The sequence below is a fragment of the Prionailurus viverrinus genome, chromosome B1 (genome assembly GCF_022837055.1).
Source record: "Prionailurus viverrinus isolate Anna chromosome B1, UM_Priviv_1.0, whole genome shotgun sequence".
In the NCBI taxonomy this organism is placed as follows: Eukaryota; Metazoa; Chordata; class Mammalia; order Carnivora; family Felidae; genus Prionailurus; species Prionailurus viverrinus.
In genome coordinates this window covers 3000954-3021403 of record NC_062564.1, presented here as the reverse complement: position 1 = coordinate 3021403, position 20450 = coordinate 3000954, and the positions used below count along the sequence as shown (strand labels likewise).

At 42.9% G+C, this 20450-nt stretch overlaps 1 protein-coding gene across 1 annotated transcript in view; it reads left to right on the top strand.

Annotated features, from left to right (window-relative positions):
* Window positions 1-20450, top strand: part of CSMD1 (CUB and Sushi multiple domains 1) — a gene marked incomplete at its 5' end in the record, with an annotated part of 688146 nt that overhangs the window by 434887 nt on the left and 232809 nt on the right. The window contains 5 exons of the mRNA XM_047855978.1: window positions 5242-5358; window positions 9559-9672; window positions 11359-11454; window positions 18636-18839; window positions 20119-20243. Coding sequence (XP_047711934.1) covers window positions 5242-5358; window positions 9559-9672; window positions 11359-11454; window positions 18636-18839; window positions 20119-20243 — 656 coding nt within the window. The remainder of the gene's footprint in view (window positions 1-5241; window positions 5359-9558; window positions 9673-11358; window positions 11455-18635; window positions 18840-20118; window positions 20244-20450) is intronic.

The window sequence follows — 20450 nt, the reverse complement described above, 5'->3', positions numbered from 1 at the left end:
CACATCGGGCTCTGTGCTGACAGCTCAGAGCCTGGAACCTACTTCAGATTCTGTGTCTCCCTCTCTTTCTCCCTCTCCCCCACTCATGTTCTGTCTCTCTCTCTCTCAAAAAGAAATAACCATTAACAAGATAGATACGTAAAAATCCACGTATATTTATGTTACATTTTGTAGAAACTTAATATGTCACATTTTAATTATATTTAAAATGCACATGCCCTTTATAAAATATAAATAATGCCATATACGTAAAATAAAATGCCCAGTAACCTCATAGATTTGGAAGGGCCTGAGAAACATCATTCATCTCAAATTCTTAAAAAGCAATCTAAAGCTTCTATTTCAGTGTTTATTGTTATTTTTTACTTTTGAGATTTTGGAAGCCACTTGTTATATATGTAAATTACTCTTTATGTACAGACACATACACACACCTATAAGTGTAAAGGGAAATTAACCTATAAACATAATAAAAAGTATTATTTATATTAATAATATATAAACATATATAATATATATTGAAATATATATATTTATACACCAATAATATATAACATTAATATAATAAATATAATGTTGATGGATAACTAATATACATAAGTAATATATATTTTTATTATGTTTTTAGGTTTATTTCCCTCTATACTTATAGGGTGTATACGTGTATATATATTTCAGTATATACTAAATATAGATATTGAAATAAATACATTACATTAAATAAAATATATATTAAATGTAGATTAGATATATGTGTGTGATGTCCATGATTCATGTACATGTATATGTAAAAATAATATGCATATATAGAAAGCAAATTTATGAGGGAAGTGTGTAAACTTTAGCACCAGGCAGTGTATTTAAGTCGTGGCCATGAAGGCCAGCTTGTGAGTCAGTGCCTCCCCTGGCTCCATTCAATGAAAAATGCTGAAAAGCCACATACTTAAGTTACCGTGTGAGCTGCTTTGGGCAGGTGCGACAACATGGCAGTTTTGGGGTCCTTCCCGCTAAATTTCCTAAAAACTAACATGAGGGGTGTCTGGGAGGTGACACAGTGGAACCCAGGCAGTGCTCTCACGGGAACCTAGGGTCCTAGATCGCCGTCCCAGAAGTGGGTCCAGGGCTGCCTGCAGGCTGCTTACCTAGGTCTTGAGGACCCCACTTTCCAGGGGAGAGGTTCTGAGGGTGGGGATCAGAGCAGGGCCCAGGGGTTATCCAACTAGAGGCGGCCAAATTCTGGCTGCACCACCCAGGGCTCAGGACGTAAGAATGCCTACCTCACCAGTGTTGGAAAGATTAAATGGGATATGCCTATGGCTGTCTCAGACAAAGTAGGGGCTCAATAAATAGAAAATCTGGATTCTGTATGTAGATCTTAATCTACATGTAAATGGAATACATGATCCTTTTAATAAACCAGAGGGCAATGATGGCGGACTCTTGGTCTGACATCCAGTCACGTCGTGACTGTTGAACAGGAAACCCCAATAAGTGCAATGCCCTTACACACACCGCAGTTCCCAGCAGACATCCCGCGTAGATAATGTGTGAACAGAAACACCTCCCGGGATATAACTTTCTACAGAGGTTCTAATATTTTTTCTTGTATTCCACTAAATGATCTGTACATCCCAGGTGTGGTAATATCCCTCTTCAGACATCTCCATAGAGGATATATATATATGGGGACCAGAGAAAAATAAGAAAGAACGTGAGTTTTAGACTTTGTTAAATAATAATGCAGGAGGAATTAAATTTGTATTAAACTCAAATACAATTTGAACCTGTGGGGGAATGATAGCCACAAAATAAACATAAATAAAAGAAGTCACATTTGGATAATAGATACAGAATCAAATTTTAAATTAGAGACTATTTCTTCTTCTGTGTTTGAAGACCCATAAAGCCAAGAGCAATTTCTGTTTACCTGTCATCAAAGTGCACAACACATAAATTTTTATTTATGCTATTTATTTACATTTAAGTAGAACTCAAAATACCAAATCATTAAAGTAGAAATTACCTCCCCCCATAGTTTATTTTGGATCTGTCATGGGGAATAACACATTTTGTGCATGAATCACTACGTGTGGATCATTTAGATGACCAGCTAAACCAGGGATTTCTGCTATATTGTAAACATTTCAAGCCTGAATGGCTCAGTCTATTAAGTGTCCAACTTCGGCTCAGATCATGATCTCACGGTTCATGGGTTCAAGCCCTGCATCAGTCTCTGTGCTGACAGCTCAGAGCCTGGAGCCTGCTTCATATTATGTGTCTCCCTCTTTCTCTGTTTCTCCCCCACTCATATTCTCTCTCTCTCTCTCTCTCTCTCTCTCTCTCTCTCTCTCTCTCAAAAATAAATAAAACATTAAAAAAACATTTGAATATTCCATATATTATGGAATGCAGGCTGCACGTTCTGGACTAGTTTATTTTAAATGTAGAATATGATTTTTTTTTCTTGGTGATTCATCTGTTGTCTGCAGTTTTTCTTCACTGAAATTTACTGTAAATTGAACTGAAATTGAAACAACCCAGAGCCCGTTTCACGGGTCAGGATGTTAGCTGTGTTGTTTCAGTTTACATTCAATTCGATTGAATTTTGTTGCCTTTACATATGAGACGTACATTCCAGTTAACCAGATGGATGAGTGAGTTCTTGTTACCATCTGTACTTATGGTGTTACTGCTCTTTATTCATTTAGAAAATTATCTGTTTCATTCATTAATTACCAAAGAACAAGAACATCTTTATTTTTCTTTTATCACATTAACGTAAAATAATGCCCATTACGGAAAAGACCATACCTATCTGCGTCTGAGGTCAGCGCAGTAACACGGACAGAATAATCATTAAGAATGAAATGAAAATCGTATACATATTTTTGTCAATTTCACAAATGTTTGCTTGTGTGCAAAATAGTTCTGGTGCCTATCTAGAACGTGTAAGCACAACCCAATGCATCAAGGAAGCAGTGGACCTAAAATGCCAGGTCAGTTTCCTTTCATTTCATCTTTTTTTTTTTTTTTTTAATGTCTTGTGTTATCACAAAATAATTCTCTTTCATCCTGTCCTTGAACAAAATAAATGTTTGTAGGTATACTTCCACAAATACATCACACAGTGTCCTTGATAAGATTTCTGTCTGTCAGATCATTTGAGCATCCAGATGTTACCCCAGTGGTGATTTGCTTCCACTTTTTATTTATACCTGTGGCTTAAAATTTGAACTGGATGGATTTTCTAGGTTTAAAAGAAAGGATATTTGCACAGTTACCTGCTTGAGTTTTATATGGCTGAGCAAAAAATAGATTTCTATGCTTCATGGTGCTTACTTTTTAAAATTTGAACTGTAAACTTTTAAGGAAAAAAGTAGTTCTGAAATACCCTGGTTGCATTTATATGGATGAGGTGAAAAAAAAATTAAGCGATGTATCTAAATTAGTAGAATAAGTCACCCAGCATTTCATGTAGAACCTTCAGCTTGGGAGTTTAACTTCTATCAACAAGTTAAAGTAGAATTTTTCTTTTTAGAATTGTAAAATGTCAGTGTAAGTGTCGTGGGATGATAAAATTATTCTGAATCAAGACACCAACGGGAAGACCACACTCAGTGTAGTTAAAGAAAATCTCTACCTGTTGATCATAAGTAGATCAACACTGTCAGATGTGTAAGCTGTTTTCCCTTGAAACTTAGAATAAGACTTCAGTTTTCCAAGCTGTTGTGATGTATGGCTTCGGACTCTCACAAATCAAATCACGAATGAGGTGCTTTGACATTAATGTCAACATAGTCCAAGGAGCTTTGTTAGTTGCGAACAATGCCTATCAGTTAGGACTTGATAGTGTGTTAATTAACATTGAAAGGATTAAATATATTGCCTTTGATTTGTCTTTTGGTGCTTGGAAACTGTCTTATCAAGAATAAATAAGTTGTACAAATCTACTTTCTCAAACAGTAAAAATGATTCTGACTTGAGGTCCATGGGGTGTATCTGAGACCAGGAGCAGCGTGGTCAGGCTGCAGGCAGCGGGGTCCGGGAGGCTGATAGTTCAGTGCCTGTCCCGGGTCACACTCTGCAGACTGGGACGTCTTCTGAAGTCACATTTGACGGATTGAAGGATAGGGCGTTTAATTAAAAAACTGGGAGTCACGAGACTAAGATTCAATTGAATGTCTGTTTGAACATGCTTCCAGAGTATTTTCGGCGTTGTCCCAGTGTTTTCAGTGTTTCCTTAGCAAAAGTAATGCCCAAGTGAATAAAATAATGAGAAGGAAAGTAAAGACACGCACACGCGCGTGCGTGCACACACACGCACACACGCACACACAGAGCTCTGCACGTAACACTTGTTACTGTATCTGCCCTGGCTTTCTCGTTATGAGTCAATTCAGTTTTCAATCAAACTTACAGGAAGAGACCCCGGCTTATTAGTAATTCTACATGCTACTCTTGAACTGAGTCTTTGAGATGAAAAGTTCAACAATGAAAAGCTAAAAGCAAACATTATTTTTTCTAAGCCCTGTAGTAATGTAAAAACAGTAGAAAACTGAAATAATTTTTGTAGCTCTTCAGTTTATATGACTGATGCCAACCAGAAAATTCTTGTGAGACTCAAAGTAACTCAGGAATCTGTTCATTTCAGGCTTGTTGTTAGTTTCTTACTAACATTTTCATGATCATTTTAGCACGTCTGGGAGAGGTTTTGGGATTTCCTGAGACCATCATAGGTTTTTCTCCTAAGTTGTCTTTATTCAAACTTGGTAAATCTCCGCTTTTCTTTTCCTTCACTTCCCACAGCGAAGTTAAGTAGTTTTTCCATTGGCCACTTTGTTAAATTTCTTTTTTAAATTTTTTTAATGTTTATTTTTGAGGGAAAGAGTGTGAGCAACAGAGAGAGACAGAGTGAGTGGCGGGGGGGGGGTGGGGTGGGGAAGGGGCCTAGAGAGAGGGAGACACAGAATCTGAAACAGGCTCCAGGCTATGAGCTGTCAGCACAGAGCCTGATGTGGGCCTCGAACTGACGACCCGTGAGATCATGACCTGAGCCGAAGTTGGACGCTCAACCCACTAAGCCACCCAGGCACCCCCCCCCCCGCCCCACTTTGTTAAACTGTTGAACAAACCAGGTGAGATGCTCATCTCCTCAGTGTTTTCATCCTCCTGCGGCCCCGCCCCTCGCGAGCAGGTGTGGCGATGGTTTTGCACATGCTGTTTGCTTACTCCCTCTTGCAGCTCCCTGCGGAGGCCAGTACACGGGGTCCGAAGGGGTCGTTTTGTCACCAAACTACCCTCATAATTACACGGCCGGTCAAATATGCCTCTACTCCATAACGGTGCCAAAGGAGTTTGGTAAGTTTCTCTTTCTTTAATGTTTTATTCGTGGTCATATTTGTTTCGATGTTAATTTTTCTGTCATCTTATAAACAAACCTTTCGGCTCTGACTATAATACAAAATATAAAAGAAGACGACTTGTGTTAAAGCAACAGGTTTTCTAAACGTACACAGCATCCACTCCAGTTATTTTATCAATGTCATATGAAATGCGTAAGTTTTCTTCTAAGATTCTGATCCAGAATAATCAGAGAGAATCAGTTTGGCTTGACTCATCCTTTGTTAGAAACTGTTTTTTTTTTTGAGGCAGGATGGCCAAGTGAGGTGGCCCAGGGGAACACTGGATACCAGTCTGCACCTGCATTTCTCAGTCCGATGCTGACGGAAGTCACCGGATCAGTGAGCTCACCTTCGAGTGGGTAGAGATATAAAAGCGGGCAGATCCCCATGTGACCCCACGACACCTTGCTTACGAATTTCCCTCCTGAACCTCGCTTCCAGTCTGAGCCAGCTTTCCGCATGGCTTCTTCTCTAGAAGGGCCTTCCTGCTGGGTCTGCACTGGGTTTTCCCAGAGCTGGATTCCCACACTTCCAGTCTCACTCTTGACCACGGACATTTCCTTTGACTTGGGTTCTTTTCTGGAGTAAACCAGATAGTCGTTTTTATAACTTTATAAACCAGGTTCTTTTTTTCCCCAGTAGTACAGTGAAAACCCTACATGGCTAAGTTTTGTGTTTTTTTTTTTTTTTACATGTGATGTAGCAGCCATCCACTCATAGACAGACAGCAGATAAGATTCTAAGGCTAGAATCTGTTTGAGGGAAAACCTTTTGGAAAGTACAATTATAACACAAGTAAGTTACTTGTTGGGTAAGAAATTGGCATGCGGGAGACAAACAGTTTCTGGATGGCAAGTAAGTTGTTCTGCGCGTGTGCGTTTGCACAAGACGGGCAGACATTTCTAATAAATGTTAAGTTGGTAAATGAGCGAGGTCTCGCAACACAAGTCGTACACGACGCCCGATGTCACGTGATCACAGCTGAGCCAGTGGTCCTTGAAATTTGCTTTGATATTCGAGTGCTTTGGATGACAAGCGTGTTTCCAGAAGGCGTTATGCTGGCAAACCAAGGTTTTACTCTATTTATTATCTACAGGCCTCTTCGAAACTGACGAAAACCTTCACCAGGAACTGACTTTAGCCTTAGGTGTTGTAGGTCACGGGCCCTTCATGAACCGTGTGACGAACTTGCTTGCTATTTTACCACACACCATGTAGTGTCTACCCTGGGCCAGTACTCAAGACTGTTGGGCTTTTCGGGCTGGGCTTTCCTTGGTGTTTAAGAGATGATGGACATGCTCGTGGAGACCAGGGCAGGGGGACCAGCTCCCCAACAGGCAAAGGGCTGGTTCACTTACTCTGTGAATGAGCGACAGCTGTTACTCTCATTTAAAAAGTGAGAGGGCTTCAGAATATCTACTTGGCTACAATAAACAAACAATAAAACTTAGAATAGCTCCTGATTCTCCCTCTTTTTGCTTGACCAATTCCTTTAAACCAATGTCACTTCTTCAGCTCCCGTTAATTCGTTTTTTCCACGTAAGTGCTTAACGACATCCTCCAGTTACTTTCCTATTCCTTTTACTTTTGTTCATAGATAAACGGCAGAACGTATTTATCATAATGGAATATAGCAGCCATATTCTATGATTTTAGTTTATTTCAAAATTTATTGAATTGTCACAACACAATTATGATTTCCTAACAGATTAAAAAAAAAGTCACACCTCTATCCTAAATATTGATCAGAGTTTCCCAGTCTGAAATGTTTAAAGATATACATTTATCACATTCTATCCAGGCAGAAAATTTTAATTTAAATTTAAATTTGAAATTAAAATAGTTGCACAGAGGATTAAATGAAAATCTATACTGCCTTATCTTGTATTATCTTTCTTCTTTTCCTTACTCTCCTGGGAAATAAATCAGTTCAACAATTTTGGGGGCACCTGGGTGACTCGGTTGAATGTCCAACTCTTGATTTCTCCTCAGGTCATAATCCCAGAGTCATGGGATCGAGCCCCACGTCAGGCTCTGTGCTGAGGATGGAGTCTGCTTGGGATTCTCTCTCTCCCTCTCTCTGCCCCTACCCTGCTCATGTGCTCTCTCTGTCACTATCTCTCTCTCTCTCTCTAAAATAATAATAATGATAATGATAATAACAAACAATTGTGATAAGGGCCAGGATGAACAAAACATAGTCTGTGCCCTGAAATGCCCACTTTTTAAGTGCCACATTAGCTCAAGGTGTGGGCGTCGCTAGGTGGGAAGAGGCATGACTGTGGTGAACACAGGTCTTCAGATACTCCAATTCTCTCCCTGTTTTCACCCAAAGTGTCACCAAAGTACCTTTCTACGACAAAGCTCTGATCACGGGAACACCCTGATACACATTTTTCACTCCCATTTTGCCCACGAGAAAACCCCTCGTTTTTAGGTCCTGAAGTCTCAGGCTGCGGTGGCTTTTGCTTTCCAACCCCCTCCTTGTCTCTTACCCACTGAGCGCCTGCCACACCAGACCTTTTGCCATATTTGTCACCTGCGAAGTTTTGCTTTCAGTGTTCACGTACTGAAATAATTCCCTGCCCTTCATTCTTCCCCCCAAGTGGTTTAACTTCTCATGCCTCAAGGAAGCGACACTGCTCTCCCCACTAGGAGACATGGACTCCCCCCAGGGAGACCCCGTGGCCATGAGCACTTGTCAGTCTTGGCTGCCCATTTGGGGCAGAGTCAGTTGTAGGTCTGAGCTCTGCCCAAGCAGCTCATCAGAGAAGCCTCATCTTGGCCAACACGTAGACCCACACCGTATTTGTTGTGAGGAGCTCAGTGCACGTTGGCACGTGACGGTCCTGGGACCATGTTTCTCTGGATCATCTTCAAATTCTGGTTCTAAAAGTTTCTTGAAATTACGTGTCTGTGATTCACTTTTGTGCTATTTAAAAGACCCAAGCGTCCTGCCTCCAACGTGATGAAGGTTTCATTACTGGGGGAGGGGGGCTGCTATGAGAAAGGAATGGTATGAGCCAGGACCATGTTGAAATCATAAAATTCTCTTCCTCTTTCTAATTCTTTGTTTTAGAGCAGTTCATCCATTGGGAAAGTCCTCCTGGCTTACATGCTTCCTTTAATTATTTGTCTCTAGAAAATTATAAAGGAATTATAAAATCTTAAAATACATGTATGTATGTGTACGTATACTCTATTACGTGCATACTGTACACGATGCATATTATACATACGTGTTTATGTATATATGTAATACATGTGTGTGACAGAATATATGGCATATCTAAAACACACACACACACACACACACACACACACACACACACACAAGCTACTACAGTTATATTCCCCTCCATTTGGCCAACACATTAGTTCATTAGAATCTGACATGTATAATTGATACATACATATCCATTTCTTATGCAGAATGAGAATAATTTTAGTTTAAACCTTGCACATAAATAAGAATTAGTCGCTCCTTGCTTATATACTAAATCACAAGTGTTTCTAACTATTGTGGAGGCCTATATATTGTCACTTTGAGTGAAAAAGTTTATGAAGTTTGAAGTGCTGAAATGCACAGTAATGTTTTACTTGGAGGAGGTGTGTTCTTGCTATTTATATCACCCATGAGATAAATAAAATTGTGTGGTGGGGTCATAATAAACAGCTCTATGGTATGTTGCTGACCTGTGTGTAAATCGCAATGAGTTCACGTGAATTTCACCTTGTAATAACAAGTGAACAATTTTAAATTCCTCACCAAACTGGCATGTTTTTAAAACCAAGAATTGTCTTGATCCCTGTACCTATTGTACATGAAACGAAACATCGTTAACTGCTCTTAAATAATGGGGCAGCTTTATGGCTATTCTTGTATTATCTTAATGTAGTTTCAGAAAAAAATTTAATATTCAAACAGATTGGGAACAGTAATGCTATTCCTTTTATTATGTTTCAAGACATTGAGAAGCGAAATAAAATTGTTTAAGCCACTGAAAACTCTTAGAAAGCCGGGGAAACCAGTTCATGATTTTCTGCCGGAATCTTAGGAGCACGATCCTTGAGAGGAATCGGTACATAGGTGGTGTAAGCCTCCGTGTCTGTGTTTTTTAATAAGCGTTGTGCCACCCACCCCTTTATTTTGCAGTCGTATTCGGACAGTTCGCCTATTTCCAGACGGCACTGAATGATTTGGCAGAATTATTTGATGGGACACACCCACAGGCCAGACTTCTCAGCTCTCTCTCCGGGTCACATTCAGGTAAACATTCAAAGCATTTGATCTTTAATTTTACTTAGACAGCCAGGGTGACTCATTTTAAACTTGTCTTTTTTTTCTTTTTTAATGAGGGAGAAATGCAATCATCTTTGAATTTGCTTGCCTACTTAATAACATTGTATCTTCGATATAAAATTTCAACTGTATGTTTATCTCAGATATAAAACCGCTGACCATCATTTTGCTTGCTAAGGTTGTAGGAAATACAATATCCATCTCAAGAACAAAGGAAAATATCGGAAAAAGAAGGGATAATAAATGATCTTGTGTGTTCTGTTTTCTATCCTATGTCCCCTAATCTTCCTGGAGATAAGCAGTATCAATATTGTGGTCTCAGTCCTTGCCAACCTTTAAATACGTGCGTATAGAGATCCATCACGCTCCCACAAGTACACGGGTGCGTACGTGTATACACCTACACAGATGAATGTGTGCGTGTGTAAATGCGCGTAAACGTACGTGGGGCTGCTATTTCAACCTCATTTTGTACGCCACGCTTTTATTGAAAATCACACCTGCAGTTGTTTGCCTACGAAAAAGTATCTGGACCGAAAGTGATTCGTTTCAGTGCTGAACAGGATTCAGTTGACTAGCGCAGCGCAATTTAATTAGCCCCTCGTGGATTGGGACCCTGGGCAAACTGCAAGGTTGGTGCAGTCACTGCGTTGTCATCCCTGACCAAAGTCAAGTTGTGCGTGTGGATCTCACACTCTTGCCAACCAAGACTAAGTTTGATTATTTCCTGTTTTTCACTGTTGTTAACCAAGGTCCTTAAGACCTATGTCTTGTTCTCTTCTGCCAATGTCCGATGATGGAACGTCGAGAAACGCATCAGAAGATACAGATTTATGTTATGTTATGTTATGTTATGTTATGTTATGTTATGTTATGTTATGTTATCTTAGAGAGACAGAGACAGAGTCTGAGCGGGGGAGGGGCAGAGAGAAAGGCAGACACAGAATCAGAGGCAGGCTCCAGGCTCCTAGCTGTCAGCACAGAGCCCAATGTGGGGCTCGAACCCATGAACCGTGAGATCATGACCTGAGCCAAAGTCGGAAGCTTAACCGACTGAGCCACCCAGGCACCCCCAGAAGATACAGATTTAAAGTACTATTACCTGTTGACAAATTCACCTCTGAAATACTTATGTCATTCATATGCTCCTTAGTGGCACGTGAGAGAGACCATTCCTGTATAGTGGGTGTACTTTAAAAGGTAAAAATATATTTCATAAATTTATTTTTTCTGAATCTAAATGCTTTAGTATTTTTAAACAGGTTTAGATTCAGATTTTCTTAATTTTCTTAATTGAACTAAAATCCTAGCAAGTAACTGTCACATAAAGTTGATTCTGAGCTACTGATAAATCTGATTCTTGTATTTCCCACTTTGTCAGCTAACAGACTTACGATCAGTGCCTGCTTCAGAAGGAAGCATAAGTGAGATATTGATTAAATCCACATTTTAATAGAACGAACAGGCAAGACCAGTTTTAAAATCTTGATAGAAACAATGCGTCTGGGTCCTAAACCCAAAGGGAGATCTGATAAGAGTACAACAGCTGAGAGTGAAATTCCGAGTTAATAATAGTTATTTTCCAAAATATTTGCCACCACCCCACAGTGTATTCTACGGATCCCACTAATTACCTCTGGTTTTCTTCGTTAGGTGAAACATTGCCATTGGCGACATCAAATCAGATTCTTCTCCGATTCAGTGCGAAGAGCGGTTCGTCTGCCCGGGGTTTCCACTTTGTTTACCAAGGTAAGGGTCAAAGGTCACTGAGCACACCGCTCTGCCCTCCCGGACATCAGACATACTGCTGTTTTCAGTTAAAGCACTAGCCGTTTCTGCATTGTGTGTTTTTTAATACTTAGGAAATTGAAGGTATTCCTATGTTTATAATAAAACGGTTTAATAAAAATATCACAATTTTGCTCTCTGACACTTAAATATATACGCTATTTCTCCTGCAAAGACACAGTGACACCTCATTTCTCTGGCGTCATCAGGAAACACTTACTGATCCAATCCCCTCTGTCTGGCACTTTATACTTTGCAGAAGGATTGCATGTATATTATAGTTCATGTAACTCAGTAAAGTGTCTCGTAAGAGTGTAGATTTCAGTACCTGCTTTCGTGAAATACATTTAAAGCACATTTTACAATTCCAGATCTTCCCGTAAAAAAAGGAAGTCGAAAAGGCAACTTAACGAAATCAAACAAAACCCAAAATACCGTCCGTGCCTCCCTGACTCTAAACACCCATTTTGTCTTATTTGTGTTGTGTTAACTTTTGCACCTTGACACCTTTATATTTATTTCTGAAATTGGAGCTTATTCAAAATGTTGGAGATTGTGCAAAGTTTCTAAACAATGAGGATTGTTTTGTTTTCTCTCTCTAGAGTCTACCTTTGTCTTATCTATTCAGTGCATGAACTTGACAAAAATCCATGTCAACTGTTTATACACTTTCAGAAGCACAGAGCGGGTCTTTGGATGTAGGTTGTAATGGCCGTGAAGCTTGAGGTGTGAGAGAGATTACCATCTTGGCGGATAAACTGTGTGTTCCAAAAGAGGAAGAAAGACTTAGTTTTTCCAGGTCTCAGTTTTGCTCGAGGCTACAGAGATTACTCACCCCTCTTAGCTATTTTCCTCGGAAGTGGCAAGTGGCGGGGAAGCCCCAAGTGCCAGTAGCTTCTGTCCTTTGCTAAAGACTTTGGAAAACGAGCTTGACATCATAGTGTTTGTAAAAAAAGAAAAAAAAAATTACGGCAAATAGTAGTCTGTCATTTCACTTACAACTCATTTCTAATGCTCTCACGCTGCAAGACCCATGCCCTCAAAATGATTTTTCTAAAATCTATAAACTATAAAATATTTCATCATAAAAACCTCACTGCTCAGGAACAAGATGATGTGTAAAGGAATGAGAAGGAATAGCACCTTAAGTACACTTTTTAACCTGGAGACATTTAAGCTACTGCTACTGACACGGACTGTCTTGATAAGGGGCTTTCCTTCCTTTTTGATAAAGATTAGACATCGAATAAAATATATGAGGCAAATGACCCTGACTCTATCCTACTTACAAATACTGTCCTCAGAAGTCACGACTTTAAAAGGTATGTTTCTTGGCTTCTTAGTAACATATCGCCATTAAAATGAATGAAAACAGAAAAGCGGTAAGAAAAGAAAATCATTTATAGGAGGAATATGTTTTCCTTGTCCTTAAGAGTATATAATGACACTAACACCCTCAATATTTTATAAAGTCTCAATATACCTCCTTTTCTTGCTTTGTTCCTATAGTGAGTTTATGCAAAAATTGTCTTTTTATCAAAGCTAAATCCCTTGGAAGCAAAGAACTAGAATCATGAATGCAGTTTATAAATCACTTGAGAACACCTGGGGACGTTTTCAATACATCTGAAAAGTTGAATTGAATATTACTTTCTGAAAGATGCCGGTTACGTGGGAGCCAAGAAATTATTTGAAATCCATTGTATAAAAACTTTCTGAATAGCGCGTTCGAATACCACTTATGGCTTCATTCTTTCCTGAGTTACTAAAGCTTTATTTTTTTTCAACGTTTTTTTTTTTGTTTTTGTTTTTTTTAATTATTTATTTTTGGGACAGAGAGAGACAGAGCATGAACGGGGGAAGGGCAGAGAGAGAGGGAGACACAGAATCGGAAACAGGCTCCAGGCTCTGAGCCATCAGCCCAGAGCCCGACGCGGGGCTCGAACTCACGGACCGCGAGATCGTGACCTGGCTGAAGTCGGACGCTTAACCGACTGCGCCACCCAGGCGCCCCTTGAGTTACTAAAGCTTTAAATTGCACGGGGAGTTTCTGCACCTGTTAGAGACATCGGTGGCAAAGTAGGAAGCGAGGTCAGGGTGCAGGGAACCCGGACTCGACCCAGGCATTCCAGCATCACTGCCTCTTGCGCTCCACTCCCCGGCCCTCCCTGCCGCCTGCTTAATAATGAGGCCTAAGTAATGAAGATGTTTCCATCTTTCTGATCCTGTGGAGAAACGGACGTAGGCTTTGTTTTACAAAGTGTCCTAATTAACTTATGTCTTTGCTGGTTTTCCTTTGCTTTCCACACCCCTTAGAGGCAGAAGGGTCTATTTGAAAGGTCAGAAGTGGGAAAGACAGTGAGTTAGGACCCACGAGCACCCCAAAAGAGGCGAATGGAGGGGATCCCTTCCTAACCCGGTGCTTTAAATACCTGTCCCACATCAGTTTGTCAGTGACGACTCAGTGCCTGTGAAGCCCTGCGTCCGGCTGCTTGGTGCTATTGAATGAAACACTCAAGGACGCTATCTACTCGGGGTGGAGAAACTACTTTCCAAGTCACGGGTCCTACAAGCAGTAGTGTAGACGGAGACGGAGAAGACATGGTGCATTTCAGTGACAGGCAGGCACCTTTTACAGCAGGTGGCTCGGGAGTCATTCCTCCTGGGGCCACCTTGCATCCCCCTTGCATTCTGCCACCACACACCTCGGCGATGTGACAGTTGACTCGAGAAGCAAAAGCTGTTGGTAGAACCTACCAGGAACAGACATCTGGAGATTCTCCTGGAGTGTGAGGGTCCCTGGGGCTGTGCTAACATTTCGGTTTCCCAACTGGACCGCTGTTGATGTTTGTCCTACATAAACAAAGTTCCCTGAAGACACGGCAGGAGCATGCCTCGCTTTCCGATGTGAATGCGTTCAAGTGGCTTCTTGGATTTCCTTTCAGGCAACCTGGAGAGGGTGTCCCCTCTCTCCTCCCCCAGCACCCAGCGATTCCTGAGCCCTCCCTCCCTGAGCTCCCAGACCTACACACTGGCAGGACTGCAGTCAGCAAAGGGGATTCTGCACATTTTGATAATCTTTGGCACTCCGCAGAAAATGGATCGCGCGTAAAGTCAGTGTATTCTGGGGACAGCGAGAAAATCAAAATTCATGTCACCCTAAGAAACCCACCATGTGGAACACTCACCTACTGTTCCTTAATAAATTGAGCACAGTCTGGTTCCTCTGGTGTTAGAAGAGCCCTTTTAGTCTATATTATGATGTGCTTATGTTGCATTTGTAGATTTTTGGGGGGCCCCAAATACACACTTTTTTTCAGGCTTTTTTAATGTTTATTTATTTTTGAGAGAGAGAGAGACAGAGCACGAGCAGGGAAGGGGCAGAGAGAGGGAGAAACAGAATCCAAGGCAGGCTCGTGGCTCTGAGCTGTCAGCACAGAGCCCGACGTGGGGCTCGAACTCACGAACAAGATCATGACGTGAGCTAAAGTCTGACCTTGAGCCAAGTGAGCCACCCAGGTGCCCCACCTTTTAATAACAGAATCAACCTTAGCAATATTGGAAACAACACAAGAGCCGACGTGCGTGGCCACAGAGACGACTGAGGCAGAGCAGATAAGTCTCCTGTCCTCTCCTGCTTACTCTGAGGCACGTGCTAATTTATGGCAGTGTGGTTAAAAACCATCTGCACAACCCCCCACCCCCGCCATGCTCTGTGTGTGCACGTGACTGCATGCGTCTATATTAAACTCGGCAGTCGACAGTGTCTCATGAGTGTACTACTATTTTTAACTCTCTTATATTTGTGCCTGGCTGTTTGCACAGATCATCCATTTTTCTTGGGTATTTCCATGCAGGATTCAGCACTTCATTAAGTTCTCTCAAAATAAGTCATTCACACCATGCTAGTAAACCAGGTAGGACATCCTGAATATTTCAGGGGGGAAAGGAGGCCATGTGTTTATATCAAGCTTCTCCTGACTGCACAACTTACAAGTGTCAGTTGGCCGAGTTTCCGTCTTTCTGGACACATTTGCTGTGTGGACAGCTCCATTCCAGATCCCCATCTGAAGCAGCCTCCCGCTTCCTGGCCTTCTGGCCTCCCAGTCTCCCAGATTCACTAGCTTGGGGCTTTCCTGTCCCAGGGTCTCCTACCTCCTACAGCAAGACTCACTGCCCTTAGCAGTGAAATAAACAGATAAACAACCTGGAAGCAGGAAGTTTGGTTAGAAAGAAATTGACGTGAAAATTTCCACATGAGATCCTTCCCAGTTGTTTAAGTACATGTCTTTACTGATTTTCCCCAAACCTCATCTCCCTTTAGATGACATAAATTACAAGGTTTTCCACTTCGAAGAGACTCGCACTTTGTATAAAGAGCTTATAAAATGCATACTTCTTACAAAAAAGACTGAGCATAAAGTTTTGTTCATAATTCAGTGATGTGTGCTTGAATTCACTGACGAGTGATGGCTTGTCGAATCCGATTTTTCAACTACCCAAACAGAATGATTTTGAGAAATAGAAAATATCCCCCATCGCTAAAGACACAGGCAAGCCAGCCTCCCTTAGAGTGGCCAAGTGACTGCTGCGGGCATTCAGGTTTGTTACTAGGTTACTGTCGGTGTCTGGTTTTGTCGTCATACCTGCTCTGAAAGATGGGCGGTGAAGGAGCCGAGTGCGCAGACCTGGGCTGAGCTCTGGCAGTGGCTTCGGGCCAAGGACCCACCACGTGACGTTAGGCTCTGGCTTCCCCTCGCGGTGGGTGCTCTGAAAGCCCGAGAGCAGCCCCCAGCCCCCGCACCAGCACAGCGCACCTGCCGTGGCCGTCACTCGTCGTTCTGTCTGGCACCTTCTCTCCCGAGCCGACCTCAGTCCCCGTTCACTTTCCGCTGGGCCGGTTCCCCTCTTGCTTCACCGCAGTGTGAAACATTGACTGAAAGATACAGGGTAGTAACCACAGAGGACGGAATTTCTCCCTGATGCTGCCCGAAACATCCAGGTGAAGAGCAGGGACCGGAGGATGGGCCGACAGGGAAAGTGGCTGAATGCTGTTGGATGCTCCCCAGACGGTGCATGGACGTTTGAGGTCGTCTGTGCCTGCTTCGGCCCCACTTTCCAGAGACTTAAAATTGTTCTTCTCCTCACTGGGGAAACTTCTTCCTCTAGAGAACACCCTTCATAATATCACCCAGATGTAGGTGTTGTTCACTTATCTTCGTTTCCTTAAAAAAGGACAACCATGAAGTTCATGAGGAAAGGCTGAATAGTGGCCTGTGTCTGAGTGACCCTTGATGGTGTGTTGTCCCCGTGTATGGGGCCTGGAGTGGCAGTGATGCCCTGGAAAAAGTGCTCACATATTTATGAACTATTAATGTATTATTAGAAATAGAAACGTCACTGTGTTTGAGGCTTCTTAGATAAGCGTGCAGCGTTTGCTATCAGTAGCCGGGTGTTTTTCGTGTAATTCAGGACAAGGAGAAAAATTGCCATTGGAGACATTTCTCCATTTTGGTAACAACGGCAGCAAACATGGAGGAAGACGGCTCCATGGGACGGTCTTTATTTACTTCCTCTTTGGCCCTCACGCTTCTTGTTCAACTGCACCAAAATGCTGAGATATAAATATGACACATAGGAATTTTCTGCAATTTTTATTATGATATAGTTATTCTGCATTCTGTTTTTACTTCTAAAAAAGAGCCATTCTGACGTATCATTGTTTCAACTGTAGTGCTTGGTATACAATTTGATTAACTCTGCGTCAGAATCGTCTTGTGAGTCCGTCTCGTAGACTTGCTTTCTTAGGAGCAGTTACTCAGATGCAGCCTGTCACTGGTCAGGTTCAATGCAAAACCTGATGTCCCCATGTTAGGAAAAGCAGTGTGAACATGGAGCACTGTTCTTCGGGAAAACAAGGACGCGAGCACGCTGTCACAGGGGGGCACCGTTGGATGAAGAAATGCACAGACTGAAGAGCATCCTGGACACGATACATACAAACGGCCTTTAGCTGCAGAGAATAAAAACAGATCATAGAGTTTTCGTGCCCATACCTTGTGGATCTGTTTCTCAACGAGTCGTTCTGGAGTAACAGACGTCTCTGCGAGCTGAAGTGTATTCCAAACGTTACCCCGTGCCCCTTTTGGGAAGCAGAACAATGTCTCACAGACAGCAGATTCCACTACACAACCTAACAGACCCCTCACCTCGCACTGGAACGAGGCTCACCTGCCCGTGACTGTCAGCCGAAGACCAGACCTCAACGAAACCACAGCCCAGGGAGCCCCTGGGGGTGTCTCAGAAAGGGAGTTCCGAGAGGGGCTGGTTATGGGATTGAGGTTTGTGCCAGGTGATTTGGGACGGGGCTAAAGGCAGTGTGGTTTTGCTTTGCCAGAGGGGCTGTTGGGGGGGGGGGGGCGGGCCGTGTGGTTGGCCATCTTGACTTTTATCCAGAGGTGGAAGGAACGCGTGTGTTGTTGCAAATGGCAGCATTTATTTCTGTTTTAAGGCTAAACGGTGTTCCATTGTATGGACGTAACACGTTTTCTCTATCCCTTCACCCACTGATGGGACACTTAGGTTGTCTCCACAGCGTGGCTACTGTGAAGAAGGCTGTGGTGGACACATGGGTGCAGACAGGTCTTTGAGATCCTGATTTCAGTGTTTGGGGGGATATATCCGCAGAAGTGGGATGCATTCGCGGAAGTGCTGGGTCATCCGGTAGTTGTGTTTTTAATTTTGTTATTACATCACAATAGCCGTATTATACTCACTAGACTCTAAGGTCTTTGAGGGTAAGTGCAAGTTCTGAGGCACCTCGTTATCATGAGCGCAGTGATTTGGGCACTTAATTAATTTTAATTGCCTGCATATCACTCAGGTCTCATAAGGCGCCAATGCTCCTGATGCCGCGTTTAACTCCTCTGAAAGGAGAATATAAGGCGGTCCTTGGGGTTGGTAAGAGGTTGGATGCAGGTATGGAAGTGCTCCCCACATCGTTCCCTCTAGAACCTGCGGAAGGCGTTACTGATTTCTGTATTAACATAAACTCGTTCTGGACTCTCTTGACTCCTTTTCCAAGGAAATGGTGGGGCTTCCCCGGGAAGACACCGATGGCCGTGTTGTGTGTTTGCTTCTAGCTGTCCCTCGAACCAGCGATACCCAGTGCAGCTCTGTCCCTGAGCCCAGATACGGACGGAGAATTGGCTCCGAGTTCTCGGCCGGTTCGATTGTTCGATTCGAATGCAACCCGGGGTACCTCCTTCAGGGCTCCACCGCCATCCGCTGCCAGTCCGTGCCTAACGCGTTAGCTCAGTGGAACGACACAATCCCGAGCTGCGTGGGTAAGTGTGCCCGCGGGTGTGACGGCGTGCGTGCTCGCGGGTGTGATGGTATATCTGCCCGCGGGTGTGACGGTGTGTGTGCTTGTGGGTGTGATGGCGTGCGTGTGTCCACAAGGCGTGACAGCGTGCATGCCCATGGGTGTGACAGCGTGCGTGCCCGCAGGTGTGACGGTGGGTGTGCCCGTGGGTGTGACAGTGTGTGCGCTCGCAGGTGTGACGGTGTGTGTGCTTGTGGGTGTGACGGCATGCGTGTCCACAGGTGTGACAGCGTGCGTGCTCGCGGGTGTGACAGTGCGTGTGCCCACGGGTGTGACAGCGTGTGTGCCCGTGGGTGTGACGGTGTGTGTGCCCGCAGGTGTGACGGCGTGCGTGTGTCCACAAGGCGTGACAGCGTGCACAAGGCTGTTCCCTCCAGCTTCACAGCTGGACGAAGCAGCTTCCGATGCTCATGTCCAGTGTGCACAGCCTGATCCCGCTCCAGACCTGTTCAAAAAGCAACGTGTTTCCTCTGAAATAGCGGTGGAGCGGCTCCACGCTAAAAGTCACTGTGTCTCATGAAACAACTCATTAGATTAACGAGGATGAAACGCGTTTTGTTGCACAAAACCTATCAAGTACGCCATTAACTCTCAAGCCCTGGGTATAGAGCATAATTTCCTTTTGGGGAAGAATCGTTACAATGTTGATTTGCTGTCTCGGAATGTCCTCTTAATAAATTTGTGCTGACGAAGGCTTGAAAAGTAACAGGTTAATGCCGCCCGAATAACAATGGCCTTGTTAGTTATAGTTTATTTGTTTCATTTTGCGTGACAACCTCGAGAGCAGTCGCGATGAGGTCTTGAATTCACTTGTACGTTTTCAGCGTCTCTTCTCCCCGGATTTGCTCATAAATCCCCTTACTCTCATTTGGGGTTGCTTGTCTACATATGGAAGGCAATAGTCTGCAAAGCTCCTTAAATCATCCGGATAAAATTATTCTGAACAGCATTCACTTCCGAGATGTCCCTGTCAGGTACAGCCCCTTCTTAGCCTGAAGAGGTTTGCTTTTAGACACCAGATCTGTGAACCTTGGTACTATGGTAGGCAATAGTCAATGATACTGGGAATTGGTAAGAGAATAGACTGAATTTGACCTTGGCCACCACATGCCTTTGAGAGGACCATACTCCGTGTCAAATGTCTCTTAATATCTGATCACACAGCAGAGAAACGCTAAGCATGAAATTAATGCTGTCCTTTGCTGTACTTTATTTTTATGAGATACGGTTCTGTCTTTTAGTCCCCTGCAGTGGCAATTTCACTCAGCGCAGAGGTACAATTTTATCCCCCGGCTATCCTGAACCGTATGGTAACAACTTAAACTGTATCTGGAAAATCATAGTTACGGAGGGATCAGGAATCCAGGTAAGCCCCTCAAGCCCGGAGCGCCTGAATGCACGGGGCTTGCTTTCTGTGTTTGTTTTCTTGTTCGCGTTGGTTATTTTTAAAAACTTAAACCGTAACCTGTTTCCCTTTTCTTACTTCTTCTACAACATGTTTCTAATCACATTTCTAAACTTGGGATTAAAACCAATAGATTTGGGGGATAAAAGCTGCCCAAAGTGCCGTTTG